The sequence below is a fragment of the Trichomycterus rosablanca genome, chromosome 15, assembly GCF_030014385.1.
Source record: "Trichomycterus rosablanca isolate fTriRos1 chromosome 15, fTriRos1.hap1, whole genome shotgun sequence".
Lineage (NCBI taxonomy): Eukaryota > Metazoa > Chordata > Actinopteri > Siluriformes > Trichomycteridae > Trichomycterus > Trichomycterus rosablanca.
Genome location: NC_086002.1, coordinates 3,035,822 through 3,063,518, shown reverse-complemented (window position 1 = coordinate 3,063,518; position 27,697 = coordinate 3,035,822). Strand labels below are relative to the sequence as shown.

General features: G+C 41.5%; 2 protein-coding genes across 2 annotated transcripts; one reads left to right on the top strand and one right to left on the bottom strand.

Annotated features, from left to right (window-relative positions):
* The first annotated feature begins 762 nt into the window (after positions 1–762).
* Positions 763–16,185, top strand: abcg2b (ATP-binding cassette, sub-family G (WHITE), member 2b). Its single transcript, XM_063009647.1, has 15 exons — positions 763–1,027; positions 2,204–2,263; positions 2,558–2,675; positions 3,207–3,362; positions 3,467–3,624; positions 3,916–4,067; positions 5,447–5,530; positions 5,631–5,770; positions 9,140–9,291; positions 10,728–10,817; positions 10,909–11,033; positions 11,952–12,106; positions 12,528–12,617; positions 12,962–13,014; positions 14,622–16,185. The coding sequence occupies exons 1-15, from the start codon at positions 873–875 to the stop codon at positions 14,767–14,769; spliced, it is 1,836 nt and encodes a 611-aa protein (XP_062865717.1). The 5' UTR covers positions 763–872; the 3' UTR covers positions 14,770–16,185.
* Positions 16,186–20,015: 3,830 nt separating this feature from the next.
* fscn1b (fascin actin-bundling protein 1b) lies at positions 20,016–27,454 on the bottom strand. Its single transcript, XM_063009703.1, has 5 exons — positions 26,623–27,454; positions 25,100–25,256; positions 24,275–24,396; positions 23,201–23,371; positions 20,016–21,761 (listed from the first exon to the last, which is right to left on the bottom strand). The coding sequence occupies exons 1-5, from the start codon at positions 27,452–27,454 to the stop codon at positions 21,556–21,558; spliced, it is 1,488 nt and encodes a 495-aa protein (XP_062865773.1). The 3' UTR covers positions 20,016–21,555.
* Between the last annotated feature and the right edge of the window lie 243 nt (positions 27,455–27,697).

Here is a 27,697-nt window from a genome sequence, read left to right as displayed (position 1 = left end):
CGGTTGGTTTGCAGATATTAATGCATGACGTGATACATTGGCAGATGAAAAGAAGCAGTCAGCAACTGTGCATGCCAGAGGGTCTGTGGCTCGCCTCAGTCGGGGTCGGGGTCTGCAGTGCTGGAGGAAGTAATTGAAGGATTTGAATATGAACAAAGTGGAAGAAAAAGGGAAAAAGAAACCAGTGCCAAGTAACATGTTACTACTCTCCTTTATGCAAGGATGTCCTTAAGTGTAACACTTCACCTGCCACCCTAAATGGTTGTAATACTTTGGGACCCTAGAAGCTGTTCATCCCTTTCCTACTTTTATGTTATTTCAGGCTCTGTGTTTTATGTATTACCAATCTAACTGTCAGTAAGTTTTTGGACTCCTTCACCCCTTTAGAAGCAATATTTATGATGTGAAATGAATATTTGACCTTTGGACTTGACTGTTTTTTGGATGGCATGTAGCTACAGAGACCTCAGGAACCCGTTTGCTGAATTCTGGCACAAAGTTTGTACTGATGTTTTAAGGTTCTTTAAAGATACAGTCAGACCAGAGCTACAGAGGCCTGAAAGTTTAAGACACCCACGACTTGTCAAATGACAAAGTCCAGGCTTGATAGAGAGCGGTGGCACTTGTTATATCATGTTGTACAGCAGTATGTTTAGTAGCACCGTGTGCCCAGATGCACACATGAGAACGAGGACAAGAACCTTGACCAGAGTTCATGTGGCGGTCATGGGCTTCGTGCCATCTGATTGCTCGGGTGGAAATGGCACAGAGGTGGGAGGACAACAAACTGACTGAACTTTCTTTTTCATTTTTTGTATCTGTTTTGTTTTTTCCTTCCTCTCCATCCACAGGAGTGAAAGGACGTGTCTGAAATGGATCTGCCACGGGAAAAATGTAAGGACGAGAACACAAGGGTGAACATGGAGGGCCCGACGCTGACTTTCCAGAACATCAGTTATGCCGTGAGAGAGTCCAGAGGGCCGTGCCGAAAGACGGGACCTGAGCGAGAGATCCTTAAAAACGTCAGGTCAGTTGGTGGGTCACTTGATAAGCAGTTTGGTATCTGGGGTCGAACGGGACATAATTTTTGTTTTCTTGTTTGTTTTGCTTTACATTTATTGTGGATTTTAAGAAATATGCTGGGTATTATTTAATAAATGGTGCTGTTGGAAGTTCCAGAATGTTCAGTAACAGTCATTATTATTATTAATTTAGACTCCTGTACATAAATAGAAGTGTAAATATAATGTGTAAAGTGTAAATATATTAAAAACTACACACGTGCTGTCAAAACTAGTACCACACAAATGAAAGGACTATTTATGTCAGTTTGTACCTCTGGGCTTACGATGTTCAGTTATTGAGGTGAAAGTTAGACCAACTGGAAACAGGCTAAATTAATAAACATTTATTTATTATGATATATACTAATTTATCCTTTTATTGATCAGTCTAAATGTCACCTCAACAGCCCAGAGGTACAAACTGATCAATCTAATTATAAGTAAATAAATGAGCTCTGTACTCATTTACACGTTTCATGTTTGACAGTATCTAAATGAATACATTGTACATGTGAACCAAAATCCAATCTGAGCACACAGCAGATCAGTTCTTGCTTGTTTTCCCAAGTATTAGTATTTATATTTATAATAAAGCCATCTTTTGCTAAGTGAGGTCAAATATACCAGAGGAATAAGGAACCGGCTGACTCTTCTAAGGATAATGACTGAATAGTCAAGTCTAAACATCAAACTCTAACCAAATTCCTATATTGTTCTTAATTTCTTATTATTTTTCATTTTGAGCTGATGTTTCAAGGACATAAAAAACAAACCCAGGTCCGAAAATGTTGAGACAGTGGGTGAAATGTATGTAAAAAAGAACATAGTTGTTTTTTCAAGGTAATGGATTGAAAACATCCTGCACATCCTGTAGCTTTTAGGGTCAATTTTAAGATTTTGGTCTTAACATACTAGGTGGTGCATGGAGATGGATCCAATTTCTAATGTTAAAAGTGACAAAGCTTATGTGCTTACCTAATAATTCTTGCTAAAATTTAATTGTTTTAAATAAAATGCATAAAAGTGCCTTTTTAAAAATTGGTTTTATTGTCGTGCTACTGCTTTTGATCAAAACGTGAGTACAGTATAATAAACAGTAGTGTACGTGCTCACTTACCTTGTTGTGTTCGTTTTCTTAGTGGCATCATGACGACGGGGCTTAATGCCATCATGGGTGCAACTGGAAGCGGCAAAACATCGTAAGAATGCATTCGAACACACATGTAACACCCGACACTCCTGATTTGTGCATTTTAAATTCCTTAGCCACATCCACTTTAATAATGCTGGCTGACCCCAACCGAACAGTAAGCATTGCTGTTGCAGTGGCAGGGAGGTGACTCCCAATCTGGCCCTCCCTCCCTTAGACACGTCCAGTTGTCTGTTAAGTCGGCCAACGCGCTAGACTGTTCCGCCCCATCAGCGCCTTGTTGTCATGTCTAACATTTTTATTAGAATAAATTTTCACATCAGTCACATTTGTGTTTGTGCAGGTTGTTGGATGTGATTGCCGGCAGGAAGGATCCGCGCGGACTGAGATCTGGTCAGGTCTTGGTCGACAACAAGCCGGTCACTTCTGAACTGCGTCTCATGTCCGCTTATGTTGTGCAGGTGAGCGACTTTTCCAAAATCAATTAAACCAGTTCAGCCAATGTGATGTAAAACGTCATGACCTCATGTTGAGTCGCAGGAGAATTTTCCAAAACCGTTAACATTTACATTTCCGACATTTACTGTCATCACGGAATACAGTTTGAGCAATTCAGGGTTAAGGGCCTTGCTCAGGGGCCCAACTTGGGATGGTGGGGCTTGAACCGGCAACCTTATGATTACTCCAGTACCTTAACCACTGACCTACCACTGCCCAAGAAAGAGTGGAACAAGGAGAGATACTTTTATCCAAAGCGACTTACAGTACTGTGAGTCTGTGATAGAACACTGTGCAAGCAATTGAGGGTTAAGGGCCTTGCTCTAGGGCCCAACATTGGCAACCCAGCAGTAGTGGTAAGTCCAGTACCTTAACCACTAGGCTACAACTGCCCTAAACATAGAGTACAAGCCAGATATACCTAACATATCGATTTTTTGGGAGACACTTGGCATCATATTTTCACTCTCATCTTCACTTTTCTTCTGTATCAGGATGACGTTCTGATGGGCACCCTAACCGTCCGAGAGAACCTCTTGTTTTCGGCCAACCTGCGCCTGCCGCGCCAGCAATACTCTGCCGCCGACAAACAAAAGAAAGTGGCGAGCATTATCATCGAGCTCGGACTGGAGGACTGCGCCAACACCAAGGTACAAAATGCCCAAGTCTGAATATATTCCAACTGGGACAGTGCAAAAAAAACATTATGCTATTATAATGTTATACACTCATTTTTATTCTGTCACGTTCTTAGATAGGTACAGAGTTTCTAAGAGGCGTGTCCGGTGGAGAAAGGAAGCGTTGTAGTATAGGAATGGAGCTTATTACTTCTCCATCGCTACTGTTTCTGGATGAACCGACTACGGGACTGGACTCCAACACGGCCAACAGCATCATGGCCCTTTTACACAGGTATTACATTAACTTTTCCAATGGAAGTGCTTGGATAGATAGATTGATTAATAGATAGATAGATAGACAGACAGACAGACAGACGAACAGACAGACAGACAGACAGACGAATAGATAGATAGATAGATAGATAGATAGATAGATAGATAGATAGATAGATAGACAGACAGACAGACAGACAGACAGACAGACAGACAGACAGACAGACAGAACTACTGTAGATGTTTTTCATTTCAAATTTATGTTCTCAAAATTGCTCATATGTACCAGTAACACATCTTCGTCCTGCAGACTATCTCGCACTGGTAAGACCATTATCTTCTCCATCCACCAGCCACGCTACTCCATCTTCAGACTGTTCCACCACCTGACTCTACTGCACAAAGGAGAGACCGTCTACGCTGGACCTGCCAATGAAGCTATTCAGTACTTTAACGGCATCGGTAATACACACATGTACATACACTCTGTGGTCAAAAGTATCTGGACACCCAAAAGCCTGTTGCTCATTCCAAAGCCAGTGGAACTCATAAGCTGCGTCCGGAATCGCTTACTTCCATACTCAATAGTACGCGAAATGAGGACGCGAGAGCGGTTAGCATGTCCGAATACATAGTATACACAAAGAGGTACATGAGAGGTACCGGGATGACCTACTTATTGGGCAGCCATGTTTGAGTATGCAAGCGATGCACACTTGCGGTCCGCTAATGTATCCCATAATGCAACTGGAGCTGCGTAGGCATTCGAAGCGTAATAAGAAACAAGAAAGATAGCGGCCCTCTGAGTCCTCTGTTTACAAGTGTAAGTAAGATAAATAAAATAAAAATTTTAAGACGAATAAATAACAAAAAAAATGATAAATATCCAACATTTTGGCGAGTGGTGTTTGTAATGAGTCTGTAACTATGGTGATATTACGTCATCACGTTCCCACGTCATCACTTGACGTTGGAAAGATGGCGGCTGTAGTACGTAGCGGTGTTGTGTGCATACTACATACTTCTGTACTGAAAGTATGTACTTTTTTACCGGCCGAGTAGTGCATACTTCCTCCAATCTAGTAGGTACTCTCTAAGTATGCGATTCCGGACGCAGCTATAGTCTCTTCCCTTTCCCATTTGAAAGGTCAGGCACTAATCCTGGATTGGAAGTCCTGACCAGCAACGAACGAACCAATGAGGTCAGGACTGAGTTTCTCCACACCTTGTACATACAAGTGTGGCCACGGTAATAGGAGACAGTTTTATGGTACTGATTGTTAGAACCTGTTGGCGTGTGGCACGGTGGCTCGGTGGGTAGCACTGTCGCCTCACAGCAAGAAGGTCCTGGGTTCGATTCCCAGGTGGGGCGGTCCGGGTCCTTTTTGTGTTGAGTTTGCATGTTCTCCTCGTGTTTGCGTGGGTTTAGTCCCACAGTCCAAAGACGTGCAAGTGAGGTGAATTGGAGATACAAAATTGTCCATGACTGTGTTTGACATACTTTTCAATGGGCGCAAGGCACACAGTAACATCGCAGGGCAGACACATATAAACACACACACATTCACCTATAGGGCAATTCAGTGTCTCCAATTAACCTGACTGCATGTTTTTGGACTGTGGGAGGAAACCTGGAGGAAACCCACGCAGGCACGGGGAGGACCCGGACCGCCCCGCCTGGGGATCGAACCCAGGACCTTCTTGCTGTGAGGTGACAGTGCTACCCACCGAGCCACCGTGCCGCCCTCCAAGCATTCAGTCACAAAAGAAGAGAACTTTCGGAAAACCTTGAAACCTCAAGACTGACATGAAATACAGCTGTAAATAATATTTTTTAATAGGTTATGAGTGTGAAGCTTTCAACAACCCAGCAGATTTCTTTCTGGACATCACAAATGGGGAGATTTCTGCTTCAGTTCCAACAGGTAACACAATACACAAAAGTTTGTGAACCCCTTTTTGGATGCACTACATCTTTTATAGAAGAACTTAATTGTATTATATTTGTTCCTGACTCTCCGATAGAGAAAACGCTGGCTGATCTTTATAGAGACTCTCAGTATTACGCTGCACTGACTGAAGAGCTAAAGCTAATTACACTTCCAGACTTTACCACCACAGGAAATGGATTAGAACCATCATACGCCACATCCTTTCTCTATCAGGTACAGGACACTGTGTGTGTGTAACCTGGCAGTAATGGGGCCTGAACCAAGGACCTTTCGACTACTAGTCCACTACCTTAACCAATAAGCTACCACATTGCTTACTGTATGGTTTTTATTGCTCATATGCTTATTTGGATACCACACACTCGGTTCAGATTCATATTTTTACCATCCATCTATCCATCCATCCATGAATCCATCCATCCAATCATCCATCCAAACAGTTATACAACCATCCCACTATTCAGATTCATCCATCCATCTATCCAACCATGTATTCAATCGACCATCTAATTATTCAGATACTTACCATCCATCTGTATATTCATCCATTCATCTATATATTCATCCATCCATCTATATATACAGTGTATCACAAAAGTGAGTACACCCCTCACATTTCTGCAGATATTTAAGTATATCTTTTCATGGGACAACACTGACAAAATGACACTTTGACACAATGAAAAGTAGTCTGTGTGCAGCTTATATAACAGTGTAAATTTATTCTTCCCTCAAAATAACTCAATATACAGCCATTAATGTCTAAACCACCGGCAACAAAAGTGAGTACACCCCTAAGAGACTACACCCCTAAATGTCCAAATTGAGCACTGCCTGTCATTTTCCCTCCAAAATGTCATGTGATTTGTTAGTGTTACTAGGTCTCAGGTGTGCATAGGGAGCAGGTGTGTTCAATTTAGTAGTACAGCTCTCACACTCTCTCATACTGGTCACTGAAAGTTCCAACATGGCACCTCATGGCAAAGAACTCTCTGAGGATCTTAAAAGACGAATTGTTGCGCTACATGAAGATGGCCAAGGCTACAAGAAGATTGCCAACACCCTGAAACTGAGCTGCAGCACAGTGGCCAAGATCATCCAGCGTTTTAAAAGAGCAGGGTCCACTCAGAACAGACCTCGCGTTGGTCGTCCAAAGAAGCTGAGTGCACGTGCTCAGCATCACATCCAACTGCTGTCTTTGAAAGATAGGCGCAGGAGTGCTGTCAGCATTGCTGCAGAGATTGAAAAGGTGGGGGGTCAGCCTGTCAGTGCTCAGACCATACGCCGCACACTACATCAAATTGGTCTGCATGGCTGTCACCCCAGAAGGAAGCCTCTCCTGAAGTCTCTACACAAGAAAGCCCGCAAACAGTTTGCTGAAGACATGTCAACAAAGGACATGGATTACTGGAACCATGTCCTATGGTCTGATGAGACCAAGATTAATTTGTTTGGTTCAGATGGTCTCAAGCATGTGTGGCGGCAATCAGGTGAGGAGTACAAAGATAAGTGTGTCATGCCTACAGTCAAGCATGGTGGTGGGAATGCCATGGTCTGGGGCTGCATGAGTGCAGCAGGTGTTGGGGAGTTACATTTCATTGAGGGACAAATGAACTCCAATATGTACTGTGAAATACTGAAGCAGAGCATGATCCCCTCCCTCCGGAAACTGGGTCGCAGGGCAGTGTTCCAGCATGATAATGACCCCAAACACACCTCTAAGACGACCACTGCTTTATTGAAGAGGCTGAGGGTAAAGGTGATGGACTGGCCAAGCATGTCTCCAGACCTAAACCCAATAGAACATCTTTGGGGCATCCTCAAGCGGAAGGTGGAGGAGCGCAAAGTCTCGAATATCCGCCAGCTCCGTGATGTCGTCATGGAGGAGTGGAAAAGCATTCCAGTGGCAACCTGTGAAGCTCTGGTAAACTCCATGCCCAGGAGAGTTAAGGCAGTTCTGGGAAATAATGGTGGCCACACAAAATATTGACACTTCAGGAACTTTCACTAAGGGGTGTACTCACTTTTGTTGCCGGTGGTTTAGACATTAATGGCTGTATATTGAGTTATTTTGAGGGAAGAATAAATTTACACTGTTATATAAGCTGCACACAGACTACTTTTCATTGTGTCAAAGTGTCATTTTGTCAGTGTTGTCCCATGAAAAGATATACTTAAATATCTGCAGAAATGTGAGGGGTGTACTCACTTTTGTGATACACTGTATATTTCCACCCATCTATATATCCATCCATCTATATATCCATCCATTCATCTATATATTCATCCATTCATCTATATATCCATCCATCTATATATTCATCCATTCATCTATATATTCATCCATTCATCTATATATCCATCCATCTATATATTCATCCATTCATCTATATATCCATCCATCTATATATTCATCCATCTATATATCCATCCATCTATATTTCCACCCATCTATATATCCATCCATCTATATATTCATCCATTCATCTATATATCCATCCATCTATATATTCATCCATTCATCTATATATTCATCCATTCATCTATATATCCATCCATCTATATATTCATCCATTCATCTATATATCCATCCATCTATATATTCATCCATCTATATATCCATCCATCTATATTTCCACCCATCTATATATCCATCCATCTATATATCCATCCATTCATCTATATATTCATCCATTCATCTATATATTCATCCATCTATATTTCCACCCATCTATATATCCATCCATCTATATATTCATCCATTCATCTATATATTCATCCATCTATATATTCATCCATTCATCTATATATCCATCCATCTATATATTCATCCATCTATATATCCATCCGTCTATATATTCATCCATTCATCTATATATCCATCCATCCATCCACCTGTCCATACAACCATGTATTCAATCGGCTGACTTATTATTTAGGTACTTGCCAACCATCCATTCAATCGTCCACTCAACTGTCCCTTTATTCATTTACCCATCCGACCAACCATCTGTTCATACAACCATCTCTCCATAGCAGTCTTCCATAATTTATTTTTTACCATCTATTCATCCATCCAATTTAATCGTCCACCCATTATCTATTCATCTCACCAACCATCTGTCTAAAGAAACATCTATCCATACCACCATATCATTCTTCAGATTTGTATCTTATCATCTATCCATCCCACTTTCTACTTATTTAACCACTCATCACCGCTCATTACCCATCCAACCATCCAATACGGACATAAACTGTCATAAACAGGACAGTGTTTGTGCACCCTTAACATCTACCTTCATTTTCATAATAATTGCTCTTAAAGTGTGGACTGATTGTAGTGTTATATAAAAAAACTCAATACTTACACTTGATGTGTGTGTGTGTGTGTGTGTGTGTTATACGTGTCACACTGCTGTCATATTTCTAACCATAAATTAAAGATTAACTTGAGTTAAATTTATCTAACATGACCTGATGCTGAACTGCAGCTATAAAAATGTACTTGAGGTGAGACTGGGGTTAATCAAAGATAAAGACGTGATCTCATGTGATCTGTCTGTTTGTGTGCCGATTCAGTTAAAGATAGTGTCATGGAGGTTGGCGTTGAACTTGGTGAGGAACCCACAGACCTCTTACGCTCAGACGTTGCTTAACATCTTCTTTGCATTGCTAGTGGGTCTCATCTATTTTCAGATGCCTCACACACTACCTGAAGGTCTGCAGAACAGGTATTTATTCATCAGTCCACCACCCATTTATTTCTCAATACAGCCAGCTATGCCAACATTATTACTCAAATCCCTGTTCTGATTGTCTCCTCTTATTTATTAATTTATTTACTCACCCAACCATCCAGATTCAAACCAAGATTCTAACATTTTAGCTTTCCATCCATGTATCCATTCATTCATCAAACCATTTCATCCACCCACCCAACCTTCTTATCCCTTCATCCATCCAACATTCAGATTCAAATCACATTAACATTTCTTCTATGCGTCCATCCGTCCATTTAGATTTAGATTCTTGCCATCAATCATCCAACCATTAAGATCCATAATTACATCTAGATTTCTACCATCCATCCAATTACCCATCCAGGCTTTAATGCCATCCACCCAGCAGTACATTCTACTCCATCAATTTTTTTATTCTATTAATTCATCCAACCAGTTCTATATGTTCAGCCTCTCAGATTTAGATACATGTTTAAATTCCTGCCATCGATCCATCCATTCATCTATCCATTCAACCATTAGTTCATCCATCCCACACTTTATTTAGCTATTTAGATTCATGTATAGATTCCTGTCAATCAGTCGTTCATCCTGTCATCTATCTATCCACCCATCCATCCTGTTTTTCATCCATCCTTCTATTCATCCATTTATCCAGTCATCTATACATCCATCCATCCATCCAGTCATCCATCCATCCATCCAGTCATCCACCCATATATCCATCCATTCATCTATCCATCCATCCATCCATCCATCCATCTATCTATCTATCTATCCATCCATCCATTCATATGTCCATCCATCCATCCATCCATCTATCCATCTATCCATCCATCCATTCATATGTCCATCCATCCATCCATCCATCCATCCATCCATCTATCTATCTATCCATCCATCCATTCATATGTCCATCCATCCATCCATCCATCCATCCATCTATCGTCCGTCCGTCCATCCATCCATCCATCCATCCATCTATCTATCTATCTATCTATCCATCCATCCATCCTGTCATTCATCAATCCATCCATCTGTCTGTCAATCTGTCTAACCATTTAGGTGTAGCTTTAGATACTTACCATACATCATTTTATTTAGAATTAGCTTTACATTCTAACTATCCATCTATCTATTCATCCATAAATTCTTCTGTCCATTCATCCATTAATTCATCCATCCATCCTTTAATCATTTCCAATCACAGTCAGTCTGGCTAGGAATGGTCAATTGAATAGACCTTTGATAAAGAATATCATGCATTGTTGGCATTATTTGAGCATCAGTTATATAAGCAGTTCATTTGTTGGCATCCGACACATAACAGACACACACAAAATGTACTGAACATTAATTGTATCATCATTTTGGTATTGTGTGGTTGCACCACCTGACAGAACCACTGTGATTATTTGCTTTTTTAGAATCGGAGCGTTCTTCTTCCTCACCATCAACATGGTGTTTGCCAACTTATCAGCAGTGGAGCTTTTCATCAATGAGAGGGTTCTGTTCATGTAAGTGTTGAACAAGTAAATGTGCTGAATGTGTCCATGAATTCTCACCCGTAAGTGCCTCATATGTTTGTGTGTTTGTGTGTTTCAAAAGTCACGAGAATTCGGGCGGGTATTACCGAACCTCTGTCTACTTCCTGTCCAAGGTCTTTATAGATCTGATTCCAAACCGCATCATACCCATCTTTGTTTTCTCTGCCATCTCCTATTACATGATGGGTGAGTAAATGTTAACAAATAAATACATGAATTCAGACACATTGTTTTATCATTTTGTTTATTACTACCAACTGTATTGTGAGTGATTGAGACAAGTCTGTACCTGAATACTACATTATATGGCCAAAAGTATATGGACACGTGACCAAAAGCTTGCTGGACATCCTATTCCAAAGTCATTGGCATTATTATAGAGCACCATTTTGTTGCTATCAACCTTATTACATAAATAGAATTCACTTGATGAATTGGAGTGTTCATTGTGAGAAGTAAAGAGGCTATAAAAGCTGCAAAGTAGAGAACCACTTACTTACTAACTCACTCACTGCCTTAACCGCTTATCCAATCAGGGTCACAGGGGGGTGCTCGAGCCTATCCCAGCTTTTCAATGGGCGCAAGGCACACAGTAACACCCTGGACAGGGCGCCAGTTCATCGCAGGGCGGACACACATACACACACACACACACACACACACATTCACCTATAGGGCAATTCAGTGTCTCCAATTAACCTGACTGCATGTTTTTGGACTGTGGGAGGAAACCGGAGCTCCCGGAGGAAACCCACGCAGACACGGGGAGAACATGCAAACTCCACACAGAAAGGACCCGGACCGCCCCGTCTGGGGATCGAACCCAGGACGTTCTTGCTGTGAGGCGACAACTCTATAATAATGAGAACCAACTCTATAATAATCCCCATAGTCTTTGGAAAGGATGTCCTTCTATGTCAAGGTCAGGTGTCCACAAACTTTTGGCTGTGCCTGCATGTGAATGATTAACTGAAAAATTTAACTAAGCTGAATTTGTGAGCCTGGTCATATTTCTTATCAGATTCATTACAGGTACAGTTATACAACTTTAAAAGTTGTGTAAAGTGTGTTTGTGTGTGTGTGTGTGTGTGTGTGTGTGTGCAGGCCTGAAGCCGGGGATCGTAGCGTTTCTGTGTTTCGTGTTGTCGATGTCTCTGGTGAGTCTGGCCGCGGTAGGTCTGGCCTTCCTGGTCAGTGCCAGCGTGAGCTCTTTCGCCATGGCCAACATCCTCATCGCCCTGCCATTCATCTTCATGATGGTCAGCAAGTCCGTTACGCTAACGATATACACCGGTCACTTTATCAGGAACACCTGTACACCTGATCGGTCATTCTGAGACGTGTCTGAGTTACCGTCTGGCCCTGCTACTCTCACCTCTCTCGTCAACAAGCAGAATTGCTACTCGGTAGATGTTTTTTTGTATTTCGCACCATTCAGTGCAACCTAAAAAGACTCGTGTGTGAATTCCAGGATACCAGTAGCCTGCATGACACCTACAGCCATGCCACGCCTAAAGAAATCTGTGAAATTTAGGACGTGTAAGTAAGACTTTCTGTCTGATGCTGTCAGGTGTACAGGTGTTTCTAATAAAGTGACCGGTGTGTGTTTGAGACTACATTTATTAATAGATGAGATAAACCTGACCACGCCTCTCATGTACACACTTTCCTTCCTGTCAGGTGTTTGGAGGCTTCCTGGTGAACCTGAACTCCATGCTGTCCTGGCTCTCCTGGCTCAAGTGGATCAGCATCTTTCGATACGGACTGAACGTAAGAAAGACTCGCATATATAACGCATGACCAAAAGTGTCTGGACACCTGACCATGCTTGTTGGACATTAGTATCACAGCCCTCAGTCTTCTGGGAAAGTGTGTCTTTATGAACCTCACTTTGTATTGTGGCTAAAACAATTCAAGTTTATAACTGGTGTCAAACACTGTACATATACAGTAGTTATTATAAGCACCAACTGACCAGCTGAAGCCCGTTACAGTGCTAGCAGAGTTAAAGACCTTGTAAAACTTTGTGTTCCAATTATTCATTTACAACAAAATCTCTTAACATGAATTGTATATAAATGTATTTTAAATATATGAATGTTTTGTGTTTTCAGGCTGTAACCATCAATGAAATGACAGGACAAGTCTTTCACGATAACTTCACCATGTATGTACCAGCCTCATACCCACCTGATCTACATTATTCCAAACTGTTCTGATAAATAAGAACCATGTCAAGTATTAAACCAGTCCATTCTGTCCCCACACCCAACGCTGAATGTGTATAATAATATGAACAATAATATGAATAATATGAATATGAATATGAATATGAATATAAATAATAAAATAATAATAATAATGATAATAGTAATAGTAATAATATGATTAATAATAATAATAAGAATAAGAATAATATGAATATGAATATAAATAATAAAATAATAATAATAATAATGATAATAGTAATAGTAATAACATTATTAATAACAATAATAATAATAATATAATATAAATATTAATATAAATAATTAAATAATAATAATAAATATCAATATAATAAAATATAAATAACAATACTAAAAAATTAAATAATAATAAAGCAAAATAATAATAATAATACAATAATAATATGAATAATTAAAATAATAATAATAAATATCGATATAATATATATAACAATATTAAAAAATAAAATAAAGCAATAGAATAATATAAATTATAATAAAAATAGGTTTAAACAAGACAGGAGCTTACAGACGGGATCTTACAGACAGACAGGAGCTAAGACAGACAGACAGACAGGAGCTAACAGACGGGATCTTACAGACAGACAGACAGGAGCTAAGACAGACAGACAGACAGACAGGAGCTAAGACAGACAGACAGACAGACAGACAGACAGGAGCTAAGACAGACAGGAGCTAAGAGGAGTCAAACCGCCTCAACAGAGTCAACTCAAAATAGTCTCCCAAGACTGGGCCCCAACTGCCTCCTTATATGCCCCTTAAACGAGGTGCAGCTGTGGGTAATTAGCAGCGGGGACCAATCATAATGAGGGGCGTTGGCTTCAACATGTGCTCCTGGAGAGTGGGGCGTGGCACATAAACACACTCCAGGAGCACAGAGGGCTTGATTCGTGACAAAATATAAATAACAATACTAAAAAATAAAATAATAACAAAACAATAACAACAATAACAATAACGATGATATTAACAGTGATATTAATAATTAAAATAATTATAATCTAATAATGACAAAACAACAATAATAATAAATAATAATACTTTTTAGTACTCACAGTTTTATATTATCTCCTGTATTTGATATAAAATAATTGTCCTGAGCACTACACATTAATTTACTATAAAAAATTAAAATATTAAGAAGAAATTAATGTATAAAAATAAAAATATAATAACCCAGAGAGTAAGCAATGCTACCAAACTCTAAGCCTAATTAAATAACACTTTATTAGCATTCATTCATTCTTCCTGATCAGGGTGTGAGGGTTTAGGAACTTTGCTCTGAAGCAAAGCACCAGTCCATTCCAGGGGGTCGCAAACTCACCCCCGACTCACATCTGAGGGCAAAGTAGAGTAGTTAGTTCTACTTTTATCTCTCTGTGGGTAAACCACACGCCTGTGGAGATATTTTTGGGGAGTTGATGGGATTTTGGCCTCAGGACATTTATAGTGAAGAGCTTTTAAATGAATGTGAATGAGTTGTTGGGTGAATCGTGTTCATCATGCTGCTCTGTTTGTTTCTCAGTTTTACAGGAGAAATGTACCTGAAAGTCCAGGGCATCGACTACAGTGTCTGGGGATTCTGGCAGAATCTTGTAGCACTGCTGGGCATCATGGTGGCATGTATGAGTCTGTCCTATGTGCAGCTCCGCAGGATCAATAGATGGAAATGACACGACACACACACACACACACACACACACACACACACACACACACACACACACACACATTTACTTGATGGAATTACGCCACCTCGTGGCAAATCAGAGGAAACATTGTTTATTAATATTTTTGTATTATTTTATTTCACATCATCTGCGTTATCCTGGCCAGGGTCGTGGCGGGACCGGACGCAAGGCAGGAATCTCCTGGACAGGAAGCCAATCAATTTCAGGACCTCCGTTACCCCTGTCACCCCTTAGACATAGCCAATCATGTCTGTGTAAATGCCCAGCTGGCCGTGTGGCAGGCTGTAAACACAATATATATATTAGAGGACATGCCCCCCCTCCCCAATTTCTGGACTTGCGTTACCCCTGTCACCGCTTAGACATAGCCAATCATATCTGTGTAGATCCCCGGCTGGTCGTGTGGTAGGCTGTAAACACAATATATATATTGGAGGACATGCCCCCCACCCCCCAATTTTAGGACCTCCGTTATCCCTGTCACCCCTTAGACATAGCCAATCATGTCTGTGTAGATGCCCGGCTGGCCGTGTGGTGTGCTCTAAACACAATATATATTGGAGGACATGCCCCCCACCCCCCAATTTTAGTACCTCCGGTACCCCTGTCACCCCTTAGACATAGCCAATCATGTCTGTGTAGATGCCCGGCTGGCCGTGTGGTGTGCTCTAAACACAATATATTTATATATTGGAGGACTTCCATTACCCCTGTCACCTCTTAGACATAGCCAATCATGTCTGTGTAGATGCCCAACTGGTCGTGTGGTGTGCTCTAAACACAATATATATTGGAGGACATGCCCCCCACCCCCCAATTTTAGGACCTCCGGTACCCCTGTCACCCCTTAGACATAGCCAATCATGTCTGTGTAGATGCCCGGCTGGCCGTATAGTGTGCTCTAAACACAATATATATATTGGAGGACTTCAGTTACCCCTGTCACCCCCAGACATGCCAATTATGTCTGTGTAGATGCCCGGTTGGTCGTGTGGTGGGATGTAAATATATATTGAAAGACTGCCCCCCCATTTTATGACTTCTGTTGCCCCTGTCACCCCTTAGACATAGCCAATCATGTCTGTGTAGATGTCGTTGTGGTGGGCTGTAAACACAAAATACAGAGTAACCCACCACGTATTATTCAGATAACTTTTAGAGATTTGGAGATTTGATAACAGTATAGTATTACATGCTAAATGCTAATGGAAAAACCTGGGCAAGTACAGGAGATAAACAGCCTCACTGCTGCCATCACAACTTTGTAAACACAACTGTTTTTTAGCTGGCTAGTGATGCTGTATTCTGTATATCATCTTTATGCTGGTTAATTTAATAATTTTATGTTTTTAATGGAATTGTAAGCACAATATTTTAATAAAATCTTTGTTAATCAAACTGCAGTTGGGATGTTTGTTTAGGTCTGATGTGAATCACCTGGAGTCACAAACCTCTTAATGGTTGCAGCATGTGTTCATATTATAGTCTGTCATACTGAAATATTGTATACCTACAGTAATATTTAGGGTTTTTAGCTGCTAGTTCAAAAGTTGGTGCGTTTTAAAGTATACTGTACAGTACTTAATATTTTACTACAGGTAAATAATACAGTTCCCATAATGCATTGTAAATCGCGAATCACAAGACACTTTTGCTTGTTTTTACAAACATTTTGGTTGTTATTTGCACCCCAAACAAAGTCTTTTAGTTTTTTACAGGTTTTTCGTACCTAAAATGAATTATATGGACACAAATGTGTGGATACCTGATCAGGTAAATCCCCTTTGCAGTTAGAACAGTCCTGACTTGTCAGGAAAGAGTGTGTCTGTGGGAATTTGAGAGGGCCTGGCTTACAGTCAACATTGTCTTTGTTTTCATGAACCTTGTTTGTGCTTAAACTGAAAATTTAGGACTGGTGTCCACATACTTTTGGCCATATAGTGCATTCAGTTCCAAACTGATGGATTAAAAAAGTGAGGAAAGACTTTAATTCAGCTTAAATAGAATTCATGACAATGCATTTTTAACAATGTGTTTATTGTTTGGTTGGACAAATTCTCTTTGCTGACGTAACAGAACTTAATCTTCTCCTGGAACGCTTGACGAGAGTGGACAGTCCAGAGCAAGGAATCTCAGCTCCATGTCATGATGCTCCCACCTCCACGGTGTGTTAGGTGTTCTTTGGATCATAACCACGATTCTTTCTTTCTTTCTTTCTAATAAAAAAAGTTTTAATTATTGCTTAAATAAGTGCTTTTTTGTCTGATTCTCGGTGCTCCTGGCTTGCAATCAACATTCCAGTGCATCCCAAGGTTGTTCAGTAGGATTAAGTTCAAGGCCCCTGGATTTTCTCCACCCCAACATCTAGCAATGGTTCTGACTGAAACACCTAACTTAAGCATCAGGAAGGGTGTCCACATACTTTTAGCCGTATGGTGTTATACGTAGGTACAGGTAGTCTCTGTTCACAGCCACTAGGTGTCAGCACTTGGCCACTGACCAATGCCATCAGCGACCCACTTACTGTACAGATCAGTGTGCCTGACATTGAGCATGACTCTGCAGATGCCTTCTAGATGTACACTACATTACATCAGTGCTCCTCAACCTTTCCACCAGATTTATCATAATGGTTCTCAAGCTTTTAGACCAGGTACCATCACACACAAACTTAAACACATTAGATGAGCCATTACACTGTGATATAAGCATCACTGGTGGTACTTATAGCTCGAATGACTTTGGAAGCCGAACCATTATGACCACTCACTTAATACACAAAAAACAGCTCTGACACAACAAGGCATGGACTCCACAAGACCTCTGAAGGCGTCCTGTGGTACCAGGTACTAAGACATTACCAACTTATTCAACTTCTATGAATTACCTGGTGGCTCGTTCCATTTCACCTTGTAGCCGTTGTAGCCTAGCAGTTAAAATACTGGCCTAGTAATCGAAAGGTCACTGGTTCAAGCCCCACTTGTGTCAGGTTAATACTGTTGGGCCCTTGAGCAAGGCCCTTAACGCTTAATTGCTTAGACAGTGTACTGTCACAGTACTGTAAGTCGCTTTGGATAAAAGCGTCAGCTAAATGCAACAAAGGTAAGCCTTAATGTCCACTGTAGGCACCTCAGTAGTAGACGGGGGTTAATATATGGGCACTTTGACGGTCCAGTGACTGTGCAGCCCCATACACAGAAGGGTTCAATGCTCTCATCACCAGTATGTGCAAATTAAGCCACAGTATCTTTGTGTCCTTTGGCATATATGAGTCTTGGCTGCCCAACACCCTGCTGGTGGTTTGTGGTTTGTTCCTCCCTACTTTCCTAGCTGTTTCTGAAGGTCTTTACACTTGCCCATATCTGCTTCATTCAATATGTAAACTACGAATAATTCCCATCAGCCCAACATCTAATATATGTCTTGATTGTGACATGTGCAACTGCCTCAAAATAGGCATGTCATAATGCTTCCACCACCATACTTCACTGTGTGTTGGGTGTTCTTTTAGATCATACACACATTATTTTTTATGTTTTGTCTAAATCTCTGTGCTCCTGACTCGGTATCAACATTCCAATGCATCCCAAGGGTGTTCAGTAAGGTTGAGTTCAGGGCCCCTGGATTTTCACATTGAGAATCACTGTTTTAGTGGAGCAGTAGGCATAGAGGGTGATGCCAAGGACATGGCTCCTGAAGAAGGTATGTCTGTAAGACGGTTTCCCTTTGTCTGTGTGAGATTTACCCTGGTACTTTGTTTACCTCCCACCTCCCAAAAGCTGATGAAAGTAAAGTAGATGAAATGCTCTAAATTGTCTGTGGGTGTGAGTGAGTGAAGAGGATGAACAGTATGAAGCAGTTCATTTAAATAAAATCAAAGATAAGTAAGTGTAAGTGTATCCTAAGTAAGTGTAGTTTCCTTGCGTAGTGAAGTATCAAATTCACATCTGCAAGACATTAGTAATTCCCGCCAAGTCTCTTCTACGTGCCTGTGTGTGTGTGTGTGTGTGTTCACTGCAGAGAAATGCATGACCTCAAGTCCTCATTTATTTTGAAGGCTTCTCAAGTTCCACGCTAGCCTACATTAAGCGTGCTCTGCTCCTGCATTCTCCAAAAGACTAAAAGCGATGAGTCTTTCTTCTGCCAGACTTTCACACCCACCACATGGTGAACTGGCACTCGCTGTCTCCATGGTAACTCATCAGTGGAAAGTTATCATACTGCAGAAGATGGAATTTGCTGTGTAATCGCTGCAAAGCCATAACTTCTATTTAGACTATTTAGATTAAATCATCTCAGTGGGAATTCACTGCTTTTAGTCTTACGCCATCCAAAGATATGCAGGGGTGAAAATGCAAAAGAAAAAAAACTCCCATGATGCAGTGCACAAGTCAGTTAATGAAATTCCACCCAGTACTGCTTACTCTTTAAAATACTGCTTCTGACTGAATGCTGAATGCTGAGCAAAACAGGAACAGCTACAGCTACAGCCCGGCTTTTGTACTACACTGAAATACTGTAGCGTTCCTGTGAACACAAGTATCCCCTAACTAAACAGAGTGCACAAAGACTCAAGAACCAGTAGCTCAGCGGTGAAGGTACTGACTAGTCATTTGAAGGTTGCTGGTTCAAGCCCCATCACCGCCAAGTTGCCACTGTTCAGATTGCCTTCAATGATAATTGTAAGTCGCTTTGGATAATAAAAAAAAAGCAGACTTAGTTGGCAGTGCCTGCAGGGAGGGATATGTGGAATATGTGGGCGGGGTCTTCAAAAACGCTGTGTAAGGACTCTGATTGACGGATAGAGGCGCCTGTGCAGAGTGCATGGGTGAAAAAAGCTTCCGTTAAGAGCCGTTACATAATTTTGGTCTGTCGGTCCTGGATTCTGAAAAGTTGATTTGAGACAATGTCTATTGTTAAAAGGGCTATACAAATACATTTGACTTGACTAATATGTTGCATTTATATAGCGCCTTACCCAAGGTTGCTTTAAATAACAGGAGGGAAACACACACACACACACTTAAGACAGTGGAGGAGAAAGAAAGCACTTAGAGAACTTTCTGCAACCATTTTTCTTCTGTGACTAACTCACTGGAACTTTTTTGCCTGCCAAAAAGACCCCACAGATATTAAGATTTTCCATAAGAAGACTTCATAAGACAAGGAATTTGTAATCTCTGGGTGTTCGCAGACAATGTAGTTACAGAAAAACCTTCAGATAAGGATTATTCAGGGTTTGACTTTATTTACCTTTAACTTGGCACATGAAGCAATAAAAACCAAGACGTCTTTTGTTAGCATTTCTACATTAATTCCACAGAGGAAGGCACCAAAACCAGACATTAGTTTCTCCATTACATTCAAATGAGCTTCATTTAAAGCCTGTGCTAATAAAGAATCACTATATGACAAAACATATGTGGACAACCTTTCTATTTACTGAGTTTATACATTTCAGCCACATCAATTGATTAAGTTAATAAAAATCTTGTAGACAGTCTTTAACATATTAATATGATTTTGGAATAAGATTTGCACCAAGCTAATGGCGTCCATATACTTTTGACCATATAGTGCGTGTGTACATTAAGCAAAAACGACACATTGCTCTTGATTCTAACATACTTTCAGTATCTGGTCCACTCTGCCACAGTGGCCACAGCATCCAGGTGTCTGTTAAACAAATTCCAAATAAATTTGAATGTTTTTGTGTGTGACGTTGCATTTTCCAGACAGAGAGTGTTTCTCAGATGAACAGCAAAATTTCGTAAAGCTTTGAGTCCCTGTTCCTGCCGTGCTATTTAAAACACGACCTCATTATACCAGCTGATGGCACTAAAAATGTTTTTGGTTCAAGACACAGGGCTTTGTGAAGGACAATTCTTGACGTTCTTTATCCAAAATAGATAATTAACTGTGGGTTTTCTGAACGTGGTTGACACTGTCAACAATCAAGCCAGCTCTGCATTACCGTGGAAATCTTTAAGGCGCTAATTTTTGAGCAGCAGTGATTTATAGCTACCTTGACAGTGTAAGTTTTACCCATTTTCCAGCAGCTTTTAGGTCTGGCAGACCAGTTTTGGATGCATTTATTTGTCTGGATAATCAAATAAAACGTATTTTGACAATTTAGGTTTTCATTTCCAACCTTCTTTCAGACCAGTGGTCCTAGAGAGGTCGCCAGTTGTGGTCAACAGTAATCACAAACCTACTAGAGAGAAACTGATTTTGAAGTTTGCCACAAAGCCCCTCCACTTGCTTCTGATTTATGGCATTTGATGTTTACACCAAGAGAACGATCATTTGTCTCCACTTCAAGACGGTGTTCTGACTGATCATCTGAAAAATGTGATGGGACATTTCACTCTGATGGAAAAGTCTCTTTCAGCAGAACATCCTAAACATTTGAAACAACAAAGGATTCGAGTTTACCCAAATCCCTTAATCCTGCAGTAGTGTTCCATTACACTATATGGCCTAAATTATGTAGACACCTGACAGTGAGCTTGTTGGACGTCCCATTCCGGGACCAGGTGCCTGTGAGCTGTGGTGACTGAAAGCATATAATTTGGTTTAAATAATTGACTATTCACATTAGCAGTATGTGTGGCTGAAACGCCCAAACTCAGTAACTGAGAGGAGTGTCCATATACAAATACAAAGTGTATTTTATCTTTAATGTGCTTTTACTGAGATTTAATCAATGCTTGTGTTAAATGGAAGTCATTTTTAAAGCAAGATACAAATATGTCAACATATATGTGATTAATACTCCCACAGTGTAGCATTAGCGATGCTTTGTGCATTAGCCTTTAGCACCCCGGCATGGTCTCCCTTCAGATAGAAGCCCTCCTGGGTCCTAATGGCCACCCTGTTAGAATCGCAGAACTCGAACTGGAAATATACTGGAGTGGCGCTGCTGCTCACCACTGTACCGTCCGCTTCCACCATCCAGTACTTCCCTGTCGAGTCTGAGAGAAAGAGACGAAGATATAACAACAAAAGAAATAAATATTGAACGTTTGGCTGCCAAAATCACATTACTGATTCACTCCTAACGCTTCAGTCAAACAAGTCGTAGCCTTGTGGTTAAGGTACTAGACTAGTGATCAGAAAGTTGCTCCTGTTGGACCCTTGAGCAAGGCCCTTAACCTTCAATTGCTCAGACTGTATACAGTATTGTAAGTCGCTTTGGATAAAAGCGTCTGCTAAATGCCAAAAATGTAATGTAATGGCACACTACTCCTTTTACACTGCAAGATTAAGGGACTTGGATTTAAACTCTATGGAAGCTACTATGGAAGCACTTCTGTAAGTCGCTCTGGATAAGAGCGTCTGCTAAATGCAGAAAATGTAAATGTAAACTCAAATCTTTTGTTGTTTTAAATATTTAGGATGTTTTGTTCCTCTTGTACTTCAAATTGCTTAAAGGACACATTCCCAGACTCCTGATCTCCTGTGGATGAGGGTGTCGTCATCTTAAAAGAGACTCTCCCATAATGTAAATCAAACTATAATGTTTTAGTCCCATGTTTTTATTAGCTAGCAATTAATTTATATCAAAACCTAGTAGGAACAGTATTAATATGTCTTTTAACCAATTGGATTCTGGTTGTGGCATCAACTGCACCTTCGAAACAACCAATTTTCGAACACAGAACGGATAAGATGAATACAGCACTGATAAGATGCTGACTTGAAAAAATGTGACTTGAATTTAGTGTGTCAGGTATTAGCTGAATATTTGACGAAGATATAACAAAAAAGAAAGAAATATTAAACGTTTGGCTGCAAAAATCAATGCTTCAGTTCATCAAAGATGGGCAAGTCGTATCCTAGTGGTTAAGGTACTGGACTAGTAATCAGAAAGTCGCTGGTTCAACCACTATCCACCACTACCAGGTTGCCCCTGTTGGGCTCTTGAGCAAGGCCCTTAACCCTCAATTGCTCAGACTGTATACTGTTACAGTATTGCAAGTCGCTTTGGATAAAAGTGTCTGCTAAATGCAGAAAAATGTAAATCAAACTATAATACATTTTGGTCCCTTGTTTTTATTACCTAGCAATTAACACAGATAAACACCCAATGGGAACAGTATTAATATGTCTTTTCTTCCAATTGGACTCTGGTTGTGGAATAAAATGACCTAAACACAACCATATTTTGAATACAAAACTGATAAGATGCTGAAATGTGACTTGAACCTAGTGTTTTGGATATTAGCTGAATATTTGATGTTTATTTGATGTTTTGTTTCTTTTGTTTTTATTAGCTAGCAATTAATACAGACAAGAACCCAAAAGAACATCTTTTTTAGTCTTTTTTCCAATTGGATTCTGGTTGTGGCATCAAACAACCTTCAAAACAATCAACTGATAAGATGACAACAGTACTGACTGAGGCACCAACCTCTGAGGCAGTAGGAATTGTTATTATACTCCAATTGAAAGACATCGTAGGAGGAGCGGTTGGAGTCCAGAGTGCCGGTGCCCTGCTTACGGCATCCAATGAATCCATCTTCCCCACGAAGAACTATCAAGGGCCTGTTGATCAGCTTCAAAACAAATTCCTCCTGTTCACCTGTCACCAAAATAGCAAAACAAATTACACTGTCATGCCTTTACAGTCTTATTGTTTACCTGGCACAATAGAAGATTGTGTACACCATAGCTGGCTCTAGGACACAACAGCACCCAGGAGGCTTCATAAAAAATGCTGGGTTATTAACCTTAACAGTTATGCTGTTAGGAACTGTTGTTCCCTGATGACCCTGATGTCTGGAGGATTAAAGGTCACTGGCATTCAGTAGTGATATTTGGGATTTCTCAATATTTGCTGAATTCTTTGATGATGATGAGCACTGACATGTAAAATGAATCAATATTTACTTTAAACAGCAGAGGGCGCTGGCGCTATACACCTCACCTGGTTGACGTCACTGGCGCTATACGCCTGGTTGCCAGATTCGGGGTTTTCAATCAAATTGGGCTTAATTCAAAATTGTTTTGCATAGTTTGTACCTACCTCAGAAATAAAAGGGCATTCATTATTTAGATAAATAAAAGAATCACAAATACAGTATTTTATTTTTTTAAGAGAAATACTAAAAGGAAACTTAACTTCAGTTTTAAAAATCGTATTGTGAACCCAGTATCCTGAATCGCATTGCATCGTGGGTAGAGTGTATCGTTACATCCCTAATGACTAATAAAAGCATTCTTCTATTCTTCTTATATACCCAAACACAATTGTATCACCAGTCTGAAATGGTCATAACTTATTTTGGATCTTCCTGCAAGCATCAATTTCTAAATGAGTTAAAATATACAAAGAATAATGAAGTTGAAGGTGAAATTTTCATTATCTGGTCTTTTTACACAGTTTAGTTTCTGTGTTCCCTTTTTTTATTTGCAATTTTAATAACATTTTTAAGTGGACTGTAATTGCTAAAATCTAATTGCAGTCTGTATTTGCACTAATCACCTGCAGAGTCCACAGAAGCTGCCAGCTGACCGTTCTTCTTGGCTGCCAAGAACTTGCCGTTGCTGGCCTTGAGGGTGACCTTCGGCCCCTTCCACTCCCGCTCAAAGAAACAGCTGGCTGATCTGTTATAAATGACCGCAGTGCTTGGTTTTGCAATGTTACACATCTGTATTGACGTAATATCATGACACAATCTGACTATGTATGTTTATACATTTACCAAGCATAGAAAACTGACCAGACATAACATTATGACCACTGACAGGTGAAGTGAATAACTCTGATTATCTCTTCATCACGGCACCTGTTAGTGGGGGGGATATATTAGGCAGTGAGTGAACATTTTATCCTCAAAGTTGATGTTAGAAGCAGGAAAAATTGGCGAGCGTGAGGATCTGAGCGAGTTTGACGAGGGCCAAACTGTGATGGCTAGACGACTGGGTCAGAGCATCTCCAAAACTTTAGCTGTTGTGGGGTGTTCCTGGTCTGCAGTGGTCAGTATCTATCAAAAGTGGTCCAAGGAAGGAACAGAGGTAAACCCGGCGACAGGGTCATGGGCGGCCAAGGCTCAGTGATGCACGTGGGGAGCGAAGGCTGGCACATGTGGTCCGATCCAACATATTGCTGAAGAAGTTAATGCTGGTTCTGATAGAAAGGTGTCAGAATACACAGAGCATCACAGTTGCAGGGCTGTTTTGGCAGCAAAAGGGGGACCAACACAATATTAGAAAGGTGGTCATAATGTTATGCCTCATCGGTGTATGTACCTAATAGGTTTACCTAATAAAGTGCTCAGTGTGTGTATATTTTTGTGCTTGATCTTACTTTTCAGATGCAGTGCACTGGACTGCTCCGCTCGCAGTGAGGCTCCAGTATTTCCCATTACAGGCCCGGAAAGCACAGCGCTTCGTCTCCCGGTCCATCTCCATCTGGAACACCTCCTGATCCGACTCTTCATCCTGATTGGCTGACAGATCCACCCCTAATAGGACAAGAGAGGTAAAAATGGGTACATTTAATGACACACATCCCCTAAAAATGCCTCCAAAACAGATTTATGTATGGTAATGTAAACACGTCTCTTTAACTTAGTGCCTTTAACTGCTGGAGCAACTTCACTCACTCACTCATACCTCCAAGCAATTAAGAGCAGCCAATCCACTTTCTGCATGTTTTTGGGGGATGGGAACCAGAGTGTCCAGAAAAAACCCAAATGGACATGGGGAAAGCACACAAAACCTTCCAATTAATACATTCCGAGTCCTATTTTATTTTTAATAACAACTTTGTCCTGATCAGGGTCACAGTGCGCCTAGCACCAACACTGATCACAAGGCAGAACACACTCCAGAAAGGTTGCCACACCCTCACACACAGCTAACAAGGCCGTGTCTAGTAGGCCAGCAAACTAACTGTGAACAAGATAGCTCCCCTTTATAAATATTATATAATAGTAGCCAGACATTATATAACAACAACCTCACCGAGCACTTTATTAGGTTCACCTATCTGCTATGTAGATCTACAATTACTGACTGTATCTGTTGCTCTGTACACTTTATCATCTTCCTGTATTACATCTGTCAAACAAAAGGGACCCCAATAAGACCCCACTATCTAATGTTCCTAATAAAGAGGCCAGTAGGTTTAAACAGTGATGTAAAATCCCAACAACACTGTTGCACCTGCTACAATCATACTCACAATTGCGGACTCAGAATGGTCAAGCACTTAAATAACATCTGGTCAGTGGGGGGTCCTATGGGGGTCTCGTTCACTTGGTAAATGGCCAAGACATTAGAAGTGACTGTTCCAACTATGACCAGTTTAAAATGACATATTTATAGGAATCAGGGACATTAATGTGTCTGGGCATTTTGTAGTAGCCAATCCACCTACTAGTATGTTTACCTGGACCGTGGAAGTATGCGTCACCCACACTACTGTGCTGTTCTTTAATGCTACATAAATCACTATACCAGTTTAAACGATATGGCATTGAGAACCAGTGGTTCGGCAATGGCTGGTTTAGAAGAGCTAATTCACCTACTGGTATGTTTTCCTGAACTGTGGACGTATATCTGGGTCATCCACACTACTGTGTTGTTATTTAATTCTACATAAATGATTTATATTTTACATATACATTCATACATAAATTACTTAACCAGTTTAAATGATATGGCAATGAGAACCAGTGGTTTGACAATTGGTATTCTAGAAGAGCTAATCCACCTACTGGCATGTTTAAATGGTGTTTCAAATGTGATCATGCTTTGGACAAGATGAGGAGAAGAATAATGGAATGAGGATGACCTGTATGTGGTCACTAATAAATAGACTGGCACCCTGGCGTGTGGACACGTTCCTCTCGTTGCTGGCGGTGAGCACCACTTGGCCGCGGCTGCGCTCCAGCACGAACGCTTCATCCTTGCCCACGCGTGCGCCCCTCCCCGCCTTGACCGCTCCGGTGGGTCCGGAGGGTGCCAGGTATCTCCCCGCGGCATCCCTGAACGCCACCGTGCCAGCCTGAAATTCCAGAGTGAGCCCGGTATCATCGCGCACGTCTGGCACCAGCGCGCCGTTGCTGGCGAGGAAGCGTCCGTCGGCGGTCTGCAGGTGGTAGCGGCGGTCCCGGTACTGGAGCGTGAGCACGGAGCCCACCCCCCAGGGCGCGTCCCGCTCCGCCGCCAGCTCCCCGCGGCCCCCGTTTGCGTGCAGGTAGCGTTTGCGCGCCACGCTGTACAGGTTGACTTGCGGGTGCATGGCGAGGTGCACGCTCCACTTCTCGGTGTCTGCGGCTCCGGACCCAGCGCAGCACGAGACGCGGTCACCGGCGCCGCCCAGGTAGCGCGAGTGCTCCTCGGAGCGCAGGGACCAGCGGCCGTCGGCGTGCGCCACCACCGCGAAGCGACAGTCGGGCGCCGGCCGCTCCCTCTCCGCGGTCACGGTGCCGTCCTTAGCGGCGGACAGGTAGCGGCCCAGGTGACTGCGGAGAAACACCAGGCTGGAGTCGCCCACCGAGTCGGCGTGCTCCAGGGTCCACACCTGCTTCTTGCGCATGGATGTGGCGCACGCGTTCACCTTGAACCCGAACGATTCCGCCGTCAGATACTTCTGATCGGCGTTAATGAAGCCGAGCTGAATCACCGACATCTCGCCTGATCCTCCAGCAGCCATCTCTAGCGCAATCCGAACCGGGTCTGTGGTGTGGGTGTGACCGCGCATCAGTACCGGCGGGACCGTTCTACTCTGACGTCAGGTGTTGCTATGGGGGGGAAAGTATTCACTCTCCTTCAAAAGTTTTCGACCTTTTTGGATATGCGCCCCCTTCGGCATTAAAAGAGCCCACCAGTCCACCTTCTGCATGTTTGTGAAACTTCAGTACAGTGCACACTTGGAGAACATACCAAACTCCGCAGA

What these genes read in the sequence shown, in the direction of transcription:
- abcg2b (XM_063009647.1), top strand. Translation starts at nt 873, where the DNA reads ATGGATCTGCCACGGGAAAAATGTAAGGACGAGAACACAAGGGTGAAC. An exon ending in TCAGTACTTTAACGGCATCG is followed by an intron (nt 4,068 to 5,446) that starts GTAATACACACA and finishes ATTTTTTAATAG; the next exon opens with GTTATGAGTGTGAAGCTTTC. An exon ending in CCTGAAGGTCTGCAGAACAG is followed by an intron (nt 9,292 to 10,727) that starts GTATTTATTCAT and finishes TTGCTTTTTTAG; the next exon opens with AATCGGAGCGTTCTTCTTCC.
- fscn1b (XM_063009703.1), bottom strand. Translation starts at nt 27,454, where the DNA reads ATGGCTGCTGGAGGATCAGGCGAGATGTCGGTGATTCAGCTCGGCTTC. An exon ending in GAACGTGTCCACACGCCAGG is followed by an intron (nt 25,257 to 26,622) that starts GTGCCAGTCTAT and finishes TTGTCCTATTAG; the next exon opens with GGGTGGATCTGTCAGCCAAT. An exon ending in AGCTTCTGTGGACTCTGCAG is followed by an intron (nt 23,372 to 24,274) that starts GTGATTAGTGCA and finishes TTTTGGTGACAG; the next exon opens with GTGAACAGGAGGAATTTGTT.